General features: G+C 44.4%; 1 protein-coding gene and 1 pseudogene across 1 annotated transcript; one reads left to right on the top strand and one right to left on the bottom strand.

Moving 5' to 3' along the window:
* The window catches only part of LOC136477767 (CLIP-associated protein-like), a 36366-nt pseudogene extending 14644 nt beyond the window's left edge, over window positions 1–21722 (bottom strand).
* Window positions 1842–2825, top strand: LOC136477770 (uncharacterized). Its single transcript, XM_066476026.1, has 2 exons — window positions 1842–2150; window positions 2238–2825. Exons 1-2 carry the CDS (start codon window positions 1842–1844, stop codon window positions 2823–2825), a joined length of 897 nt encoding a protein of 298 aa, XP_066332123.1.
* Window positions 21723–22434: the final 712 nt, after the last annotated feature.

A 22434-nucleotide genomic window follows, 5' to 3' on the forward strand; every position in this document is an offset into this window, starting at 1 on the left:
AATGGGCATCCATGCCTCCGGCTCACTCCAACCTTTATATTTCTCAAAAAAGTTTTGGTCACATTGTTTTGAACCTTCATATTCCGTTTTTCAATTATTTTTTATCAGATTGTTCCTTTTGGTAAAATATACATTAATTCCATTGCTGTTTTGCTCCTTTAATTTTATTGCTCTTTCACAGGGAAAATGGCTTCACGGGTGCCTCGATGAATTGTTGAAATGGATAGAGAATTTGATGAGATTGCCTCTGCTTTATCCATTGATCCAAGGGACCAATTGACCTCTGGTACATGTTTGCCTTATAGATTCAGGACCACTAAATATTTCTACATAAAAAATCTGATGTATTATAGCATGTTGCATCAAAGGAATTAAGAAAGCTTTTGCAGCCTCGTATTGTTGCTTACGATTTGGTGTGGAAAAAATCTGCTACATATTATTCTGAATCGGTGATTATATGCTTTTTTTTATTCCATTGTAGCGAGACTTGAAACTAGTGAATGGCCTGCTGCTATGAAAGTTTGGAGGGCTACATATCAAAAGGTTGATGGGACATGGTCTATTCCAAGTTTTCAACGGGTGAATAAATAATGGTACGAATATGTGACTTCCCTTTCTGATGGCATCTTTAGGTTTCACGTCTATGTCAATTTGTATCCTACCTTTTGAACTAGGATTAGGCGAAAGTGGTGTGCTTTTGTATGAAAAAAATATGGTAGTAGAATTCTGTATCACTCTTTCATTGGTTATTGTGTTATCTCTACAGCAGCAACGTTTTTGAAACAGCATGTCTGCAGATTTTTTTTTTTGAATAGCAGCAATTCTGAGAACATTTACATGTTACACTATCATGTTGCTAATTCGTGCTCAGACTTATTACAATTCATCCAGATGAACGTTTTTGCCTGTTGTGTAGTATATGGGTTTTTAATTACTTTGTTGTTTCATGTTTTGCAGACCAAAATACATGAAGCTGCTGGACACATCATGAAAAGATTTCTTCTACACCCGTGCCAATAGTGGAGCACTTCGCATTAGTTCTTAGTCGAAAAACAAACTATTCATGTAGTGTTCTCAATTTTGTGTACTGCTTGATTACCGAAATTGAATTATTGAAATAAATTTTTTTAGTGTAGATTTGGGAGAATCATATTGCTATAATGTACATCCAGTGAGCTGTTTTACCACCGTAATTTGCATGTGAGGATGAGTTAATAAGTCACCACTTTTTCCCAAACATATTGTGAGAAACTATTAAACACAACTACAATTTAATAGTAAGAACAAATATTGACACAGTAAACTTGTATAATGGCGAAACTTCTGTCACTATTATATAGTCTCTAGTGACGATATAATTCATCACTTTTACAATGGTAACGGTGGCAATCAAATTGCCATAAATGCTGTATAATGGTGTCAACTATTCTCGCCACTAAAAACATTATAAGTGGCATATTTTTTGCCACTAATACATATGTTTTTGTGATAACGAATGGGGCCACAAATGGCCACTTTACTAGTGGCACAACAATTCGTCACTAATGAGTGTGGTCATTTGTGGGGAACGTAAAATCATCACTAGAATATTTGTGAGGCGAGTATCTGTGGCGACTAGTGACGATTTACAATGTCGCCACAAAGGCTGATTTGTGGCGAAAAAATATGCTTTTGTGATGAAAATTTTCGCCACAAAAATCCTTTGCCCTTGTGGTGGTTTCAGATCCATATCTATCAAACTCAATGAACATCTGGCAGATTGGTGTGATACCAATGTGACCTGCTTTTGTTAGTTCTACTATATGCTGACACATCACTGTTTTCTTAACTCTCCTAAAAAGATGGCTGATAAGGCAGATTGGTGTGATACCAATGTGAGGCATTTCATTGACATATGCAAAGGAGAGATAGAAGCTGGGAATAGACCATTGGGATTGTTCACTAGGACTGCTTGGAAAAATCTGGTAACTAAGTATGAAGAAAAAACTAGGCTGAAGCAAACAAAGAAACAATTGAAGAATAAGTTGGACAATATGAAAAACGAATATACATGGTTTATGGAGTTGAAGAATTCTGCCACCGGTCTTGGATGGAATGAGGCAAAGCAAACTGTTGACTGCTCCAACGAATGGTGGGATGAACACCTAGCTGTAAGAACTGTGTACTGTTCTTTTTTCATTTACAGTTATGCATTTTGAGTATATGGGCTGACTTGTTAACTTTATCTTGAATTTCAGAGATGCAACAATCCTGATAAAGGTATCAAATGCAATCATGTTAGGTTTAGAAAACAAGGACCGAAGCACCTTGACGATCTTCATATGTTGTTTGATAAGATACATGTTAGCGGGGCAAGTGCATCCTGTCCTGGAGATATTTCCTCCGATGACTCAAGTGATGAGGATGTGGGTGAGATACAAAAACCTCCACATAATAATGATGTCAAGTTGGCTGCTTTGAAAAAATCGAAACCAGGAAAAAAGAAACGAAAAGAGTCCTCTACTGCTACTGACGAAAAGGATGAGAAGAGCCCATTCTTTCGCATGTACAAGAACACATGTTTGAAGATAGAAACTGCAGCAGAGAAGATCTCCACAAGTGTTGAAGCATCATCTACACCTCCAACCAGCCAAGTCCCTAGCATTGCAGAGGCCATGAAGATGGTTAAAGATTGTGGGGTGCAAGAGAAAACAGCTCTAATGTATACAACCACCTTTCTGATTGTGAAGCCTGAATTTAGGGAGGTCTTTAGCATGCTGGAAACAAAAGAAGGAAGGTTTGACTTGCTTGAGAGGGAGCATGCAGAACACATGAGGCGCATGTAGAAGCTTTCAGTTATTTATTTTTAGTGTTGTGTTGTGAGAACCATTTATTTGCTTCCATGTTCAGAACCATTTGAAATAATGTTGCCTGTACTCTGAACCAATATTTTCCTGAGTTATTTGCTTCCATGTTCAGAACCATTTGAAATAATGTTGCCTGCACTCTGAAACAATATTTTCCTGAGTTATTGCTTCCATGTTTGATCTGTCAATATTTTGATTGCTTTCATCCCTATTATTGTATGTGTTTTGATTGCTGTCAATATTTTCCTGAGTTTTGATTCCTGTCTTATGTAGATGGATGGCAACATGGAGGATTTGGCAAAAAATGGACAAAAGGGCCTACTGCTTCTTGCAGAACTGTCGCAGCAGGCTGCGATTACTGGTGAAATGGGTTACCAATACACTGAGCGGTATTTGCACAAAGGAAAGTATAGGGAAACACCAGAAACTGGACTTCAATGGGTTATGAGATGCATGGGTCGTCCGAGGTACTTCTATAAGATGTTTCGAATGAGCACTGATGTTTTCATGGCACTGCATGACTTGCTAATCTCGAACTACGGCTTAACATCAACTAATAATGTATCATCAATGGAGTCATTGGCAATGTTCTTGTGGATCGTTGGAGGACCTGAATCATTTTCACAAGCTGAAAATCGTTTTACCCGGTCACTCTGGACAGTTCACACTAAATTTCATGAAGTACTGAATTGTCTACGCAAGTTAGCAAAAGATAATATCAAGCCAAGAGATCCTACTTTCTGTACTGAGCATGATAAGGTCAAGGAGGAACGTTTCTGGCCTTATTTCAAATGAGCTATTGGAGCTATTGACGGTTCACATGTTCCAGTAGCAGTGCCAGCAGACGAAGTGGTCAACTACACATGTCGACATGGCTACACATCTCATAATGTGCTAGCTGTTTGTGATTTTGACATGAGGTTTATTTTTGCGGTTGCTGGTTGGCTAGGTTTTGCACATGACACACGCATCCTGAACCATGTGTTAGCAAATTTTCCTTTATTTCCCATGCCTCCTAAAGGTATGCATGTTTCGTTACTGGTTGTCAATATTTCTATTGTTATTTGGCTTTGCTGATTTGGTTTTATAGGTAAATATTATCTCATGGACTCTGGTTATCCAAACCGAATAGGATATCTTGCTCCTTTTAAAGGAAGCACATACCATATACAAGAGTTTCGACTTCGTAATGGACATGCTCCTCAAGGAAAGAACGAGGTGTTCAATTTCTTGCATTCATCTCTTCGAAATGTCATTGAGCGGGCTTTCAGGGTCTTGAAGCAGAAGTGGCGTATTTTGAAGGGCATTCCAAGTTTTCCTACTCAAACTCAGAAGCATATAATTCTAGCTTGTATGGCATTGCATAATTTTATTCGTGACACCAATTTGGAAGACAAGTTGTTCGATAGATGTGATGGTGATGAGGAGTACCTGCTACAACACAGTGCAATGGCAGACACACAAGAAGATGACAATCAAGACGGAGAGAATGAGGACACCATGAATACCATTCGCAGTAGGATAGCCGATGCTTTGGTTAGTGCGAGAGGGAGATAGTTATGTTGAAGAAGGACATCATTATGTGAACCATATGTCTTTTGTAATATTCTATAATTTCATATATGCGGACCATATGTTAATGGTGAATGAAAATCTTTAAGAAAATTAATTTTTCCTTTCTAAAATGGTAATTTGCATGCGAATTAGTGAACAAAACAATGTTTTACAATAAATTTAAATGTCAGCATTCTCCTAGCAGTTCAGGGGCATTACAGACATTTCTTACCAAACCTACAGCTTCACAGTCGTTCTAACCAAACGGCTTTCAGCTTTCTCACAGCTCACAGCTCACAGCAGCTTTTCTCACAGCTCACAGCCCACAGCAACTTTTTTCACAGCCACAGCCCAACCAAACAGACCCTTATTCTTTACTAAAGTCTGTACCAATCCAGCTAGTATCTATGTTTAGCTTGATAAAAATTGCAAATCTGCAATCATGTGCTAGTAATTGTTTGCTGTAAACTTTGTTCTTTGTAACAGAATTTGACAAGGAAAATTTAGTTAGATATTTGAAAGCCAATGGCAGAACTTGACAAGGGAACACCTCAAGTTGGTTTGATGTTTCGAAATCCAGATGAGGCTTGGCAGTTTTGGGTGGTATATGGGGGTCGTACAGGCTTTGATGTGAGAAAAAGATACACAAATTTAAGCAAATTTTATGGCAAAAAGCTGCACATGAGATCGCTAGCCGTCAAGTTGGCGAAGCATTTAACCTTAGCTTCACTTGTCATGATCGTAAAAATTATTTGCAGAGCAAGAGGCAGAGGGAGTTAGCATTTGGATAAGCTGGTAGCATGCTAGAGTGTTTTCATGACAAGTTGAATTTTTATTGGCAGCGAAAAAAGAAAAATGATGCTGTACAACCCCAAGTTGAGCTGGAGAATGATGGCAGCAACAGAGATGCAACTCTGGAGTCTGAAGATTACAATGTCCTTGGCAGTTTTACTCACATCATAACAGCTCTAACTTGTGCCGAAGATTACCTTCAGTTCTAGTATGTATAGACTAGTTAGATAGCATTTTGGACAGGGCTAACTATAGTCTTTTGAGGCCTAACTATAGTTTTTTGTGGCCCGCCTAACTGTATATATGCAATGGCCTATAGAATTTCAGTAGCCTGTTCATTTGTCTTATAATCCATACTTTTTCAGCGAACGAACAATATTTTTCTCTCACAACAAATCAGCTAACAGTACTTTCAGCCATGGCTTATCAGTCAAGTGAACAGGGCTCACAAACCTGAAGGTGCTTTGAATGATTTTAAATATGTGCTTTTCAAGATGGCTTTGTTTGAGTGCAAGTCTGATGTATTTTGTTCATTAGTGAAAATTTAGGGCTAAACATGTACTCAGTGTATTACTGAATGAGTACCTATTGTGTCTGAACTCTGAACACACCTCAAACAGACATTAGTAGTGTGTCTGAACTCTTTTTTTTTCTCAAATAGTGTGTCTGAACTCTGAACACACATCAAGCAGACATTAGTAGGAACAAAATCTTACATTTCCATTTCCATATTTCAGTACTTCACAAGAAATCCACTCGTCGCCCCCACCTGCCCACCATGGATTTGGTCTGTTTGGAACAGAAAGGCACACGAAAAGTCGATTTTAACCCCGGCCCTTTCTAAGGCAGTCACTCCATGAATCTTTGATATTGTAATTAAATACTTGTTTATGTTGCAAGTGTTGTGCTATCATGCACCATAAAATCTACTCAAGCGTGTCAAGGAATAGTGGACAATTTACTCACACATCAAGTTTCCCTAATGTCTAGGCTCCATTAGACTTACACTGTGGAGCTTCCATGTTTGGAGTTGTTACCTTTTTCCTTACATAGGCTCATACTTCAATGGCAAGAAGGCAAGAAAAGATTACCTGTTTAACTATGCTGGATCTTCGGTCAGATAGCTGAGAGGACAATGGGGGAACCAACTGTTTTAAGAGCATAAGAAATGATGGATAATCAACAGCACCTGATAAACAGAGGAGTGTTTCAAACAGGGTAAGCAAAGCATGTTAACAAGAAGGGTTTAGTAAGAATTAGTATGTAATGTTACATTCGAACAGTCAACATTAGAAACTTTATCTTCTATAATTATGTTAGTAAATGTGAGGCAGTTCCACTTAATGTCCAATTCAGTTTCATGGTGTTAGCGTATCTGGCTCACATGAATCTCCATTTGCATAACTGCAACTGTAAAGTGCTGATATTGTATTCATATATATGATGACTCAAGTCAATTTGTCGATATTGATTGTATTGTTCTTGGATTTCTTGAAAAAATTTACTCTCCGTACAAGATGTCCGCATTATACCTATCGCACTGCATAGAAGGCCACGGCCATTTCTAATATCAAACAATTTTACCATGCTTCATATCATCTCATTTCAAATGCCAAACCTTGCATTTTTATAGTATAAAAATACAAAAATTGAATCCTGCTCATGATGGTTGACTCAAAAAATTTAAATTTTAAAACATTACTGAACTTAGGTGCTAATAACTTGTCAGTTAGTGCATTGGTACATTTTTCAAGAACTTCAAGTCCTCCATGGCATCTATATGTTCTAACCAAAGCTACTCATTGACAAACCAAATGTAGATACTAGATAGTACTAATATAGGACACAGGTGATAAGTGATAACTGATAAATACCAACCTCCAAATACCAAGGCTTCGATTCTTTGCATAGCAGCAATACGTATAGACCAGTCCTTCTCTGGATTAAGGGCAGATGCAATCTTTTCGAAATCTCTAACTAGTTCTTTCCCTGAGTGAACTCATATGGGCTCCACTGGTTTCTTGTTAATATCCGCATCACCTATAGATAGCACAAAATCCAGTGACACGTGACAGAAAAACAAAACATCAGAAATGGTAGTTTTGCTAAAATTCAAATGAATACATACATTGTTTCCTAGTTTTTTTTTGCCACTGGGCGGGGGGGGGGGGGGGGGGGGGGGGGGGGGGGCTAGAAGCTTCTAGCTTATATATCCAAAAAGAAGATGCTGTCGCACCCAACTCCCAATAGAGATAAAATATGGTAGCCGTTACTTGAAATCTTTGTAGTCACAGACTAATATCCCTTGTGTATATGGTGCTAAACAAATTGAATGACATGATCCAGAAAGCTAAAGGTAAAACTTGCCTCCAAATAATGTGTGTTCCCTTGGCATGCCTTTTTTCTTTGGACTGCCTCTTTTTGGAGCACTAACAGATTTCTTGGCCTTACACTACATTCTAGCTCCATCGGATGAGGGGGCATTTGGCTCTATTTTATCCAATCTTGAATTTATTTCCTTTAGCTGCAAATGTCAAACAAGGCAAAGAAAGGATATTCACAATATGCTAGCATGGTGAACTTTAGATGTAAAAACATGACAAAAGGAGTCCACATGGGTTACCATGTAGGCAGGTAAATTATGGCGCTGCAACTCTTCATGGAACTGAGATCCCATGTTTCTGTACATCTCCTACAGTGAATATTGATAATGCAAGCAGTCAAGTTACATACAATGTGCTTTAAAAAATGCAGGTCTTTGGGGAGAATCACATGCTGGAAAAAAAATATATGTTCAGCCATTCATCCCACAAATGACTCCACCCTCCACCCCAAACACACACTGACACGCACACACACACCACCACCAGCACCAAAAAACAAAACTTATATGTAGACCAAAGGAACCCTTTTCCACTCTAAGGCCTTTGAGAAAGCCAAATAAATTGCATATTTGGGTGTGGGTAAAGTGCAGGACATCAACAGTTGCCATTGATGCATTTTTGAAAGCAATATAGCAACAACATATACAGCAGAAGTAAATGCTAGTATAAAACAAGCAACACACAACAAGGAATTAATACTAAATTATTAAATAAAGTGGTTATGAAATATCAGAGAACAGGCACTAAGCATGAGTGTGACTGATGTTCTGAGCAATAGAAAGCAACCAGAAAAAAAGGGTGCAAGCTACAGAAGTACAGATTTTTTGCCTTTTTGCTATATTAGACTTATGTGAGATGGAAATAAACCTAACATACAAGACACTAAGCGTATGAACAATGGAACTATAGCGAGAGTTTAGACACAAGTGGAAAAACACATAAAATTAATAAACAAAACAAGAAGTGTGATTTGTACAACATATTTCTTATGAATTGGAAAGAAACTATATGGCATATCTGTAGTGACACACCTCAATACATGAGATTGCAGCGTCTCTAACACTTTGGTTTAAATCACTCATCAATTGTAGAACCTGTGAAGCCAAAGAAGTTTACCTTTAACAACTATGGAACAAACTAAAGGGAAATAACCTTCGATAACAAAAAAATGAAATCATCCTTGCATGCAGGTGAAAGCAACCACTCGCTGTAGTGGGAGCTCTGTAGAAGCAAAAAGCCCTACTGCAGCTGCAACTGTGTGTACAAACTCTTCCCGCACCCTCCAGTTCTTATGAGTCCATGCATAACTTCCAGCTCTTTCAACAATGATTGTTGGTGAAGAAACCTGAGATACAGACAGGGTTGGAATATCGTTTTCTAATTGCAACGTGGAAAAGGAAATCAGTTCAATTTACTCTGAGTGATATCCATATGGTACACACAAAAAGGTTGTCAGGTACTGATTTTTAACATGGACACGTGGTACAATCAATAGGGAATACCATACCAGAACACCATATCAGGGATATGCACCATAGAGGAAACAAAGCGAAACCAGAACACCGAGGAACTTCATTTATTAGAAGAGTTCGAATTAATTAAAAAGTTATGTGTGGCATCTTGTTGCCTTAGAGCAACTCCAAGAGACTCTCTAAATACTTCCTAAATGCTAGGAATAGAGATTTTGGTGAAAAACTACCCTCAAACAGCTTGTCTAAATGATTATCTAAATATAGCCGTCTTCTATTGCAGATTTCTCGCTAGCCAAAAATAGAAGACGACAATAACTCTCTAGAGTGCATACGGGATATAGAAAAACTGTTGCAGAGTGAAGAAATATAGAAAGCGATTTTTATGTAAATGACTCTCCAAATAATAATTTAGAGAGTGAAATTTGAAAAGGCTCTTGGAGATGCTCTTAGTCTGAAACTATTTTTTGACTTCATTTATAAAAAAAAGGACCAGGGGTTTGTTAGCCCACAGGATCACCGGCTCAGGTGAGTCGATCACTCACCAGTCTTGCCGACCACGGCTGAGCACGACAGACGTTGTCCGACCACACACTATGATCAGAGGTAGAAGAAGAAAGGGAGAACAGAGCACACACACAGCACAAGCACCAGCGTTGGCCGGAGCCCTGTATAGGAGATGGCAAATCTGAACTCTCTTTGTTGAGTTGCAGTGGCAAACTATATATACAACTCTATTCATCTAGTCCTAGTACAGCTGTCCTGCTGCAACAGTGAGTAGATAACACAACAGGACTGACTTCTGCGTCTGTCCCTACATGTGGCTACAGTACGGCAGGTGAGCCGTTCGGCGCCTGCCTCTACAGCGGCTATAGTACCACAGCAGGGAGCCTTTTCGACGCCGCCTTCCCTTGTTGTGTGTTCACACAAGGAAGCAATAGATTATCTAATAATTCTTCCCTTAATCCTACTGCTATCCCTTGTACCCCCTCCATGCCAATTATCTCCTTCAGCTCCATGAGTCAAAGACGTCCGAGCGGCTTGGTGAGGACGTCCACGAGTTGCCAACCAGTTTTGACGAACTCGATGACGATCTGTCCTCCTTCGACACAGTCCCTGAGGAAGTGGAACTTCACGTCGATGTGTTTGCTCCGGTTGTGCAGAACCGAATTCTTCACGAGGGCGATGATGGGCTGGTTGTCCATCATCAGTGCTGGTGGATGAGCTTCCGCACCGGTCAGCTCGCCCAGCAGCCGGTGCAGCCACACAACTTGGCATGCTGCTGTGGCCGCCGCTACGTACTCTGCCTCGCACGTAGATAATGCCACCATCTTCTATTTCAGCAACAGCCATGAAATTGGAGACGACCCGAGGAAGACGAGCACTCCAGAGGTTCTCCGCCGTCCCGTCGATGTCCCCTGCCATGTCTGCATCACTGAACACAGTGAGCTGCAGCCTACTCCTGCTGGTCTTGGGGAAGATGATCCCCTGATCCACCATCCCTTTGACGTAGCGTAGTAGCCACTTCATCGCAGCCCAGTGATCCTCTCTGGGATCCTCCATGAAGCGACTGACGTAGCCCACGACGAACGCAATGTCTGTCCTCGTGTGGACTAGGTAGCGCAGACCGCCGACGATGCTCTGGTAGAGTGTTGCATCCACCTTCGCCGCGGTGCTGGCCTTCGTCAGCTTCAGCTGCTCCTCCATCAGAGTCATGCATGGCTTGCACTCAGCCATGCCATTTCGCTCCAACAGCTTCGAGGCATATGCGTTTTGACCGAGCGTGAGTTTCTCCTTCTCCTGTCTCACCTCGATGCCGAGGTAGTAGGAGTGCACCGAGATCGCTCATTCGAAAACGAGCCGCCATCTCGTGCTTGAAGCTGTTAATGTCCTCCGTACGCGCGTCGGTGATGATCAAGTCATCCACATACACGCCGACGATGAGCTCCTCCTTCCCCCGTTGCCGCGTGTAGAGCGCGTGCTCGATTGCGCACCGCTAGAACCCAAGATCGCCCAGCATGGTGTCAAGCTTGGCATTCCATGCTCGTGGGGCCTACCACAGCCCATAGAGTGCCTTGCGCAGTCAGAGCACCCTGTGCTCTGCTCTCTTGACGGCGAAACCTGAAGGTTGCCTGACGAAGACCGTCTCCGTCAGCTCACCGTTGAGGAAGGCCGATTTAACGTCCAAGTGATGGACGCGCTAGTTCTTTGCTGCTGCCAAGGCTAGTAGCAAATGGACAAACTCTATGCGCGCTACTAGCGAAAGACTTCCTCGAAGTCGATGCCCTCGCGCTGAACAAAGCCTCGGGCTACGAGGCGCACCTTGTGCTTGATAATGGTGCCGAGCTCGTCCCGCTTGACCTTATACACCCACTTCAAGCTGATCGGACGGCATCCTAGAGGTGGATCGACGAGCTGCCATGTCTCGTTTTCCTTGATGGCCTTCATCTCCTCCAGCATCGCCCGTCGCTAGTTTTCGTCGCGCTCCGCCAGCGCAAGCGTGGGTGGTTCCTCTGCACTGACGAGCAGCAGCTCTTGGTCATTGAGCAACCGACTAGCTAGGCCTGAGGGCCCTGTGCCACCGACGATGTCATCCAGCCTGCAGAACCGCACCTCCTCACCTTCGTAGAAGGCATCCACGAACTCAGTGATGTCACTTGGAGGTTAGGCAAACTCGATCGGCATCGATGGAGTTCCCTGTTCTGCCTGAGTGCTCGGCACCCTGGTTGTCGTGCTCGGCACTACTCCTGGATAGCTCGTCACCACTCCTGGAGTGGTTTGCACCCCTCCCGGAGTGCTCGCCACACGTCTTGCAGTGGTCGGCACCACTACAAGACCCCTCAGCACCGCTACGGGAGTGCTCGACATCCGTCCTGAAGTGATCGCCACCACTGCAGAACCTCCCGGCACCACACCTGGCGTGCTCGACATCCCTCTAGGAGTGCTCGACACTCCTCCCTAAGTGCCCAGCATCCCTCCCGAAGTGCTCGGCATCGCCCCAGGAGTGCTCGGCTCTGTTGCTGGAGTGCTCGGCACCCCTCCCAGAGTGCTCAGCACCTCTTCCCTAGCATCTCCACCATCATGGATGACCAGGTGCTCGATGACGAAAGTGCTGGTGAAGCCGCCAGCTTCCCCCATGCTCGGACTGTTCCAGTCCCAAGCCGCCTTCTCATCGAACACGACGTCGCGTGAGACAAACACCTTGTCTCCGCGTGGGTCATAGAGCCGGTATGCCTTGGTACCCTTCACATAGCTCAGGAACACCATCGGTGTGTTCCTATCCTCCAGCTTGATGAGGATCGGCTTTGTCTTCCTAACATGGCCGATGCAGCCGAATGTCCGGAGGAAGGACACACTCGGCTTGCGCCCATACCAAGCTTCGAACAACGTCTTGCCCGTCAAGGCCTTGGTCGGAGCGCGGTTGAGGATAAACAACACCGTGGTCACCGCCTCACCCCAGAACCTTGCCGGTATGCCTTTGGCCTTCATCATGGATCGAGCCATGTCGACCACCGTCTGGTTCCGCCTCTCCACCACGCCATTCTGTTGTGGCGAGTATAGCGCGGTGTGGTGTCACACCACACCCTGATCCACGCAGTACACAATGAACTCCACCGAAGTGAATTTGCCGCCGCGATCAGTCCTCAGCACTCGGAGCTTCTTGCCGCTCTCGGCATCCGCGCGCATCTTGAACTTCTTGATCGGCGCCGCCGCTTCGTCCTTGTTCATCAAGAGTTGCAGCAACATGTAGTGACTGCAATCATCCACGAGCAGGAGGAAGTACCGCCGACCACTGTTTGTAGCTGGCGTGATTGGCCCGCAGAGGTCGTCGTGGACGAGTTCGAGAGCGTCCTTCGCGCAATACTTGGCCACCTTTGGGAATGGTAGCCTCCTCTGCTTCTCGGCCAGGCAGCTGTCACACAGCTCGCCTCCGTGCTTGATGTGGGGTAGCCCTCGAACCATCTTCTCCAGCCGACCAAGTGCGTCAAAACTGAGATGTCTGAACTGGGCATGCCACAGCCACAGTTCCTTGGTGTGCCTTGCCGCCAGGCACACCAGCTGCTCTACCTTTAGGTCGAACAGGTACAACCGATTCAGGGACCTCTTCACCTTAGCGAGAAGTCGTTGCTCCCGATCCCTGATACTAAGGACTTCGTCCTTGATCAGTACCTCGCTACCGCGCTCATCCAGCTGACCAATGCTGATGATGCTGGAACGCAGTTGCAGGGTGTAATATACAACCGTTAGCATGTGGTGCTCCCTATTCTGGTACCTAAAAATGATGGTGCCGCACCCTCGGATAGCCACCCTTGAGCCGTCACCAAACTTCACCATACCGGTAACATCATCGTCGAGCTTGGAGAAGGATGCCTTGGAGTCCATCATGTGGTTGCTGGCACCAGAGTACAGGTACCACCGCTGCTCCTGGTTGGCGCCCACACGTCCGAGGTGGCCCATCTTCCCGCAGCGCCGATAGGCGTTGGGGTCGACTTGCTTCTTCTTCACTGAAGAAGCCTTGACGCGGTGTTTGCCATCACCACCGCGGCTGGAGGAGGCTACCCCAGAGTTCCTCCGAGCAGCCCACTCTACCTCTTTCAGCAGCAGTTTGCCGCTGTCCTTCGTTGTTGTCGCCTGCTCTAGGTGCTTGTCCACCGCCCATAGACGGCCTGTCACATCCTCAATGGTGAGGGTGGACAAGTCCAGCATCGTCTCTATGGAGAGAGCGATCTGGATGTACTTTGCCGGCACAGAGTGGAGGTACTTGGAGATCGCCTCCTCTTCATCGATGGTGACGCCGTGGCTCTTCAGCTTGCTGATGAGCGTCCTGTAGGTGGAGGGAGAAGTCTTTCACCGTTTCACCATTCTTGAACTTGAGGTTGGCGTACTCCTGCTTCAAAAGCTGTGCCGTCGCCTTCTTTGCGCGGTCGGAACCGACGCGCATCGCCGCAATAGCCTCCCACGCCTCCTTAGCAGAGCTCTTTGTAACACCCCGGTGTTATGCCAGCATTTAGGCACTGCAAATCATGCAAATTATGCATCATCAAGCACCCTAATCATACATGCCTAATCATGTAAATAATAACTGAAACCATGCTTCGAAACATATGAAACATGCTCGTGAAACATGAATGTTGCATACACTTGTTTAGAGTTGTTTTTGCCCTAATTATGCTTGCTAGGTTAGTACAACATGTTTGGCTATAATTGTAAATCATCTAGAATTATTTAGCATAGTTTTTGGAGCAAAGTTTGTATTCAAACTTTTGACAAAATATGCATTTGAAATCTTTATTGAAAATGGTCGAAAATCCTCCCTATTTAGCTTTTACTTCCCAATTCAAAATCTATGCAAAATTTTTAGTTGGTCCTTAAAGCAAAGTTGTAGAGGATTAAATTCTAAGCAACTTTTATTTTTGGGCCATTTTCAAAAGAAGTCATTTTCTTGCTCAAAAGGGTATTGGAAAACTGATATTTGAAAACTCCTTGAAAATAGAATTTGAAAAAGGGTTTCTCTCCTTTCGTGGGCCGCCGCCTCACTTCTGGCCCGCCAGCCGAAGCCGGCCCAGCGAGCCTCCCATGCCCGCGCCTGCGCCTCGGCCCAGCCCACGCCAGCGCGCCGTCTTCCTTCTGCCCCCACGCTGGCCCGCTCACCCGGCCTGCCTCAGCGCCGCGCCGTGCCTGTTCCCGCGCGTACGCGTCCGATCGCGTCAGGGCGCGCTCGCCGCGTGGCCGCCATGCGCCGGCGACGCACGCCACGCGGCAGCCCTAGCCTGCCTCGCCCTCCACACGCTCGCCTTCATCTGCTGACCCCGCTGCGCTCCCCACTTCACTCTCCCGCGCTGCCTCTCTGCTTCGCCCACACCGAGCTCTGCTCTCGCGCCGTCTTCGCCACTGCAGCCCCGCTGGCAAAATTCGCCGCCGGTGCTCCACCATTGCCCACAATCAAGCACGTGTCGCTCCGCCTCGCTCCCCGACACCTGGTGCTCGTGGCAGTGACACCTTTTGAGCCAAGGTATAGCGTCTTGTGCGTTTCGCCGCCGTCGGTCATGCCGCCGCCGTGCTTTGCCTCGCCGTGGAAATGCGTCCTCCTTCCCTCCTCCATCCTTTTGTGTAGCCTGCTCGGGTTTGTCACCCTCTTGCGGACGCCACGCGCACGCCCGCTTGCCCGGACCTGGCCGGCAACGGCTGCCGGCCCGCTGGCAGCGCCCGCGCCGCCGTGGCGTCTGGAACGCCGGTGTGGCGTGGCTCCTTCACCTCGGCCGAGCTGGGCCAGGATGGCCGTGGGCCGAAGCCCCGAGCCAGGCCGCCGCCCTTCACCTTCGCTCGGTTGCGCAGGCCGAAATTGGCCGTGGGCCAGTTGTTTCCATGGGCCGGCCCAGTAGTAATAGGAAAAATACGTTTTCAGTTTTCTTTTATTATTTGGAAAGAGAAATACTTTGGAAAATATTTGTGTACTCATTTTGGCTCCAAATTTGTTAAAACAAATTTTGCTAGGTTCCTTATCACCAGATCTACATGATAAAAATATTGCATGTCAATTTTGAGATACTTTTCTGTAGAGCTTTATTTAATCCTTGATATTGCTGATATCTTGTAAAATGTGTAGTAAAACCTATATGCTTCAGAAAAATATGCTTCCAAGTGTGTTATTCTTCTTGTGTAATGTACTTCCTAGGAAAAATATATGCCATGCATGTCCTGTAGAAAAATTGTGATTATTTTTACTAGAGAGCAAAATTTGTATAAAACATGCTTGTGATAATTTTTGTACAGTGATTATTTGCTGTGTAGAACATAGGAAAAATATTTCATCTGTTGTTTGACACTTTTCACAGTACAAAGTATTTTCATGTTCATAATCATGCCATAGCTTGCTATTTTTGTGTAGGTTAATCCACTTATCCAAATACCATAAAAATCTGATGGTAGACTACTTAGGGTAGTACTGTGCTATGGTAAATTTCTAAGATTTTTCTAAGCTATAAAAATAGATGTTGCTATTCAAACCTATTATTAATTAGGGTTTAATCAAATGTTGCCTTATGTATAATTAAGAAATTAGTGAAGCTTTGGTGTATCTTTGAAGCATTTAATGAGATGTGTTGACTCAGCATATTAATAGTAGAAGAGAATGCAGTAGATGACATGTGCTTGTAGTATATGTTCTTGGATGATATTGACTACCTTGCATTCAAGCATATTCATTGTGTTCATTTCATCCGATGCACCTTTTGCATAAAGCACTTATGCACCTGCATCATACAGGATCGCAAACCGAGAACCTAGCCGTCATACCCGAGGAGCCCGAGGAGCAGCTCGAGGTGCAGCCGTAGGAAGTGACCGAAGCCGACGAGGAGGACGTTGAGGAACTTCCGGAGTGCCCCGATCACCGCCCGAGCTCCTTCGAGAGAGGCAAGCCCCGGAGCATTTCTCTCCCCGGTTTGCAATTATTAATTAAATGCTTTACTTTAATTGATGCATTACATTCAGGAGTTGTTTGCAACCGTTGCTGCATTATACCTTGTCTACCTTTGTTATACTATATCCTTGTTACCCTAGTATCCACGGTCGAGTCAATGCTTAGCTGGCTTAGACCGCTAGAAGTCGGGTGATTTCCTGTCACCTGCGAGCTATAGGTGGTTACCTGGATCTGTTTGGATAACTATGTAGTCATGGTATAACTAAGTGTTAAATGAAGTTGAGACCGGACGGAGACTTGCAGAGTTTTGAACTGTAGTGCTTTCCGTCTGTGTCGATTAAGGACCGACCATTGTTGGGCCTCGAGTCATGTTGAACGCATGCCTTACATTTAGCTGGCCGAATAAAGTACCTTTCGACCGCGAAGCTGGGAGATTATTCGGGCCGAGTAGATTGCCCGTAGCGCACTGTGCCAGAGCAGGTGTGGTAGGACACGGGGGCGAGATGATAAGACCAAAGTGTAGTCGGTCGGCCCCCGGGTACATATGGTTCTTGGCAAACTCAAGATTCCTGGATAGTTGACTCGGTGACCGATACCTCACTTTAGCGGGTGAGTGAGGTTTGTGTAAGGAATAAATCACCAGCTGGTTAGGAATCGATTCGAATCGCCATCGCTCCTGGATAGTGAGCACTTGACTTGAGTTACTTCATCGTAGTAATGTTGATGGAACACTTGGACAGTTATAATGAATATGACATTATGGAAGTTGTTGATGATCATGGGTTATCATTAATTGTTAATCACATGTTTGCTCTAGTATAGGTGCAAATCTAGTCGACAGGTTAATAATAATTAACTTGACAATAATGCTTTTGGAAAGGTTCTTGAAATGCTAAAAATGTTTCTTTTTGCAAAGGAGTCAGCTACCCTATTATAAAGCCCTTCATAATCATTGGTGTCACTTATTTTTTGGTTATGTCGGGTAAGTCTAGCTGAGTACCTTCTCGTACTCAGGGTTTTATTCCCACTTGTTGCAGATGGGCAGATGTATTACGGCTACTGTATCAACTGCCTTTATCCTGCGATGGGTGATGCTTAGGACCATGGGCATGGTCATTCCTTACGTCTCGTCTGATGCTTTTGTTGGAGATGATCATTAGCTGGCACTGTATTTGAACTCCGTGTGAGTGTGTGTGGTTTTGAACAAATGACTTCCGCTACTTCTATTTGAACTCGTCTTGTAATAACTATGTTTAAACTCTGATGTATCTGAGATATGAACTTTTATGTAATATGTGATGGTGACCGCTAAAATTGTTACGATCTTGGCTGGTATGTGAGTTGGTTTGAAATCCTTCGTGATTTCACGGACTACCGGGTTATACGGGCTTAAGTTTGCTAAATCGTCTGCTTTGGAGGATGATTTTCTTACTTAATTTCGTATAATTGGTCGGTTCTGTTACACTCTTCGCCCCCAACGGCTCCCTTTACTCCACCGGTACAGCAGCGAGGATAGCCTCCAACGCTGACATGTCATCTTTCTCATTGTTGGTGCCCTTGTCAACAGCATTCCAGAGCCGTCGGGCTCTAAGCTTTTACTTTCATGGTCACCGACCACTCTCCATAGTTGGTGCGAGTCAGCGTCGGCCAACTGGTGCTGCTGACTTCCCGCACCGTGCTAACAACGACCTCCTGTCGTGGTTGGGCAGCCACAGCAGTGCCACTGCTGTCGTCCATCTCCGAACCGTTCGCCATCGCCAGCGGTTAATCCGGCGACGGTGCTTGTACGGCTCTGATACCACTTGTTGGCCCACAGGATCACCGGCTCAGGTGAGTCGACCACTCACCAGTCTTGCCGACCACGGCCGAGCACGACAGACGTTGTCCGACCACACACTATGGTCAGAGGTAGAAGAAGAAAGGGAGAACAGAGCGCACACACACAGTACAAGCACCAGCGTTGGCCGGAGCCCTGTATAGAAGATGGCAAATCTGAACTCTCTTTGTTGAGTTGCAGTGGTAAACTATATATACAACTCTACTCATCTAGTCATAGTACAGCTGTCCTGCTGCAACAGTGACTAGATAACACAGCAGGACTGACTTCTACGTCTGTCTCTGCATGTGGCTACAGTACGACAGGTGAGCCATTCGGCGCCTGCCTCTACAGCGGCTACAGTACCACAGCAGGGGGCTTTTTCGGCACCGCCTTCCCTTGCTGTGTGTTCACATAATGAAGCAGTAGATTATCTAACATGGTTTTGTCCTTTGTTTCTCAAGTAAAATGGATAGTAAAAATTGGTTTGAAACTTTGAGATGTTCACTTATCAAAAAGCTGCATCCAACTATGACAAAATAGAGATGGTGCCCAAAAAAAGGGAAATACTTGTTCGTTTCATAAGCTCATCATGCCAAAAATTGATTCTTGCCCCTAAAATAAATTTCATGAATTAAGATTACCCTACAAGACGATAATAAAGTACCACTGAAATGCAAAATGCAGTAACCATTCAGGTACACCTATTTTCCAAATCTCCATCCTACACTCAAGTAAGCAAAGTTGACCATTTTGGAGCCAACGGAAAACTCTAATTGTCCTCGGAACTCAAATTCATAACATTCAAGCCCAGAATGCAGACCACAGCAAAATTCAATCCACATTCCACAGTCACCAGAATGCTAACAATACAACTTCTGTTCTAGCTCGAACCATGCATAGCAGCAGTACCCCCGAAAATAAAAGACCACCCTATCTTTACTAGTACGAAAGTTGCCCCATGACATCAACGTTCTTATCTTGCCACGTGTCCAGCTGTTCACAAGGCCACATTCACCAGCTATTCACAGGGCCACGTAACGTGCACTTCTTACCTTGCCACGTGTTCAACCATTCACAAGACCACGTTCACCAGGCCACAACACGTAGCTTCTAATTTTGCACAGCTCAAGCCATGTTTCTAGAAAGTATTAGAAAGTCTTGATGGCACACCAAGCGTATAACCTGGTACTGATACCTTCCTGTTATTTCCTTTCATCCAATGGCTTAAGGAGCTTTTGATATTGGTTGTTTTCAACAATACACAAATTACATATTTGGTAGTTGATATTTTATATTTGGTACTTATCTTAGTTCCTGTTTTGTTTTTATTCTCCAATGAACTCCAACAGCACATTAAAATTTAAACAAATTTCCTAGGGTTAAATCATTGTGCTTACCAATATGTTCTGTATTATAAGCTCCACAGATTCAAATATGAGTACTAACTGAAAACTAATAGAAAATGATCAGCAAGATGAAATTAAATTTGAATATAAAGAGACTGATCATATTGTTTATGCCACCATATATATAAGATTAGATGTTGCATAAGCCTAACAGCTGTTATACCCGGTGTAGAAATAATACGATTTTGGTGAATGCGGATCAACCTAAAATTGAGAGTCCAATTTTTACAATCTCGCCATTTTATTCGGTGTCATATGCTTGTGTGGATATCTAATTGTAAGCACTTTGAGCATTACTGTACAGATACAGAGCCATATTGAACGCCTTCATGAAGACTTAGGCCAGTTTACTGAAGATTTTAATCATGGTATTAGCAATCAAAATAGATTTTAAGCATTATCTTGCCTGCCATCCCTAGATCTCATCGAACCGATTATGGATTTTTCTCTCTCAATTGCAGAAAGGAAGATACCTCCAAATCAACCTCTACTCATGGATGTAAAAAAAAAAGGAGGCTTGGGCAATTGGCTTTAGTGCGCCTCAAGCATCAAAGAAATTTAGAGGAATGGAACAAGCATGCTCACTCTGCAGGAGCAAGATTTGGATGAACCATAGGGTTGATAAGTATCACGTGCTTGAATGCTATTCAATGGTGCTAAAACAGAATATAGTTTTGAAAATACTTTACTTCCTCATGAACCTAAGAGTCAACAGTACCATTTTTTTTTCATATGTGAAATAACTTCGATTGCTGTACATAAACCAACCATAGTACTAGCAGGTCAGAAACGTGTCTGAGTTATATTTTTTGTGATCCATCTTAGACAATTTCTTTTGACATCGAATGGATTCTAATAAGACCTGACGATGATAAAGAGCTTTGGGCAAAACATGTGAAATAGATTTGCTAAGTTTTGATTAGTCTTGCGAAATATAGAAGATCATATAGCTAGATTTCATTTCTAAAATCATAACAACAAAATAGCACCTAGGCACAACAGCTTAAGGGTGTGTTTGGTTGAGCTGTGGCTGTGGGAAAAAGCTGCTGTGGACTGTGGGCTGTGGGAAAGCTGCTGTGGGCTGTGAGCTGTAGAAAAGCTGAAAGCTATTTGGTTAAACAAGTATAAAATATACATTCTATCTTTATCTCTCTTGAAACAACTATGGAAGAGCTTTTTATTCCACCAATTTCGAAAAGCAGAAAGCCAAAAGCCAAAAACAGGATCAAACCAGCTTTCAAAACTGTACTACGGAAAAGCAGTTGTTTCTGAAAAAGCCACCTAAAAAAGCAGCCCCTTTGGTTGGGCTTTTGGGACCAAAAGCCAAAGCCAAAAGCCCAACCAAACGGACCCTAAGTATATACAAAGGAGGGCGCGGCAAAGCCGCGCCTGTGTTTCATAGTTCCATCCGAAGCATACAAGACTACAATTCACAATATCAAAGCACGCGAAATTGCAGGCCTTCAGCCAACATATTACTGATGTTTTCCACTAAACGACAACCTGAAGCGAGCAAAGCAAACTCCCTCCTCCTCCTCCTCCTCCTCCTCTCTCTCTCTCTCTCTGAAAGGCAACAGCTAAGAAGCAACTGACCTCCATGAGGGTGACGAGGAGCTGCCGCGCGGCTTCGCGGACGGGCTGCTTGCCGTCGCCGAGGCGCTCGACGGCGGCGGGCACGAGCGCGTTGAGGTGGATCTTGAAGCGGTTGCCGGCGAGCACCGCGGCGGCGGAGAGCGCCTGGAGCCCTCCCTGAGCAATGCGGAAGTTGCCGTCCCTGGCGAGACCCATGCAGGTGTCCACCACGGACGTCACCTCCCCGGCACTGAGGCCGCGCCGCGCGGTCGCCTCCAGCGCCTCGTGCAGACGCTCCACGCCAACCAGCCGCTCCTTCGTGTCCTTGGCGCGTGCCGCCTCCAGCGCGGCCTCCATCTCCGCTTTACCCGACGACGAGGGGCAATGCCGTGAGTTCGGGGAGTGGTAGTAGGGAGAGGCGAAAGGGAGGAGTGGCGGTGGGATCAGAAAGTTCAGAGAATAGAAGGGAATTGTGCAACAGTGCGAGAGTATCGAGACAGGCAGTTAAGAGTTCAGACTTTCAGAGAGTTTGTTTAGTTGTGCGTTTAGGTCCATGTCCTTTCGATTATGTTTAATGGCGGAGAGTATAAAATCCTAGGGGGCCATCGATGGATTAGCGGACTGCTAATGATGGAAGGATCAAATTTGCCATAGCTAATCAGCCTGTTCGTTTGGCTGTGGCTTGTCGCACACGATCGTAAATTTCCAGTCGGAACAGTATTTTTCTCTCACACAAACCAGTTAACAGTACTTCTTCACGAACCAGCAACGATACGAACCAACCAACCGAACATGCTGAATAGACACGGCCAAATTATGTCTTAGGCCATGTTCACTTGTCTTATAATCCATACTTTTCAGCTTGTTTTTTTAAGCAGAACAGTGTTTTCCTCTCTCAACAAATCAGCCAGAACAATATTTCAATTTGTTTTTTCAGCGAAACGAACAGGGCCTACGTATCACCATGGCTCTGCCCCAACCATGCTCCCATGTACCTTGGGAGGCAGGGAGGAAGCTACAATAGACGGAAGGGATGTGCTAACTACCTATCATGTTTTTTTTTGAAACTAACTACCTATCATGTTATGATAATACAAATTGTAATCAGAAAATTCAGTGGCGCAGATGACCAAATTCAGTGGCGTATTATAAATAGGTTTCGTCGTGTTGCA

Source organism: Miscanthus floridulus, chromosome 8, assembly GCF_019320115.1.
Source record: "Miscanthus floridulus cultivar M001 chromosome 8, ASM1932011v1, whole genome shotgun sequence".
Taxonomy (NCBI): Eukaryota; Viridiplantae; Streptophyta; class Magnoliopsida; order Poales; family Poaceae; genus Miscanthus; species Miscanthus floridulus.

What these genes read in the sequence shown, in the direction of transcription:
- LOC136477770 (XM_066476026.1), top strand. Translation starts at nt 1,842, where the DNA reads ATGGCTGATAAGGCAGATTGGTGTGATACCAATGTGAGGCATTTCATT. An exon ending in GGTGGGATGAACACCTAGCT is followed by an intron (nt 2,151 to 2,237) that starts GTAAGAACTGTG and finishes CTTGAATTTCAG; the next exon opens with AGATGCAACAATCCTGATAA.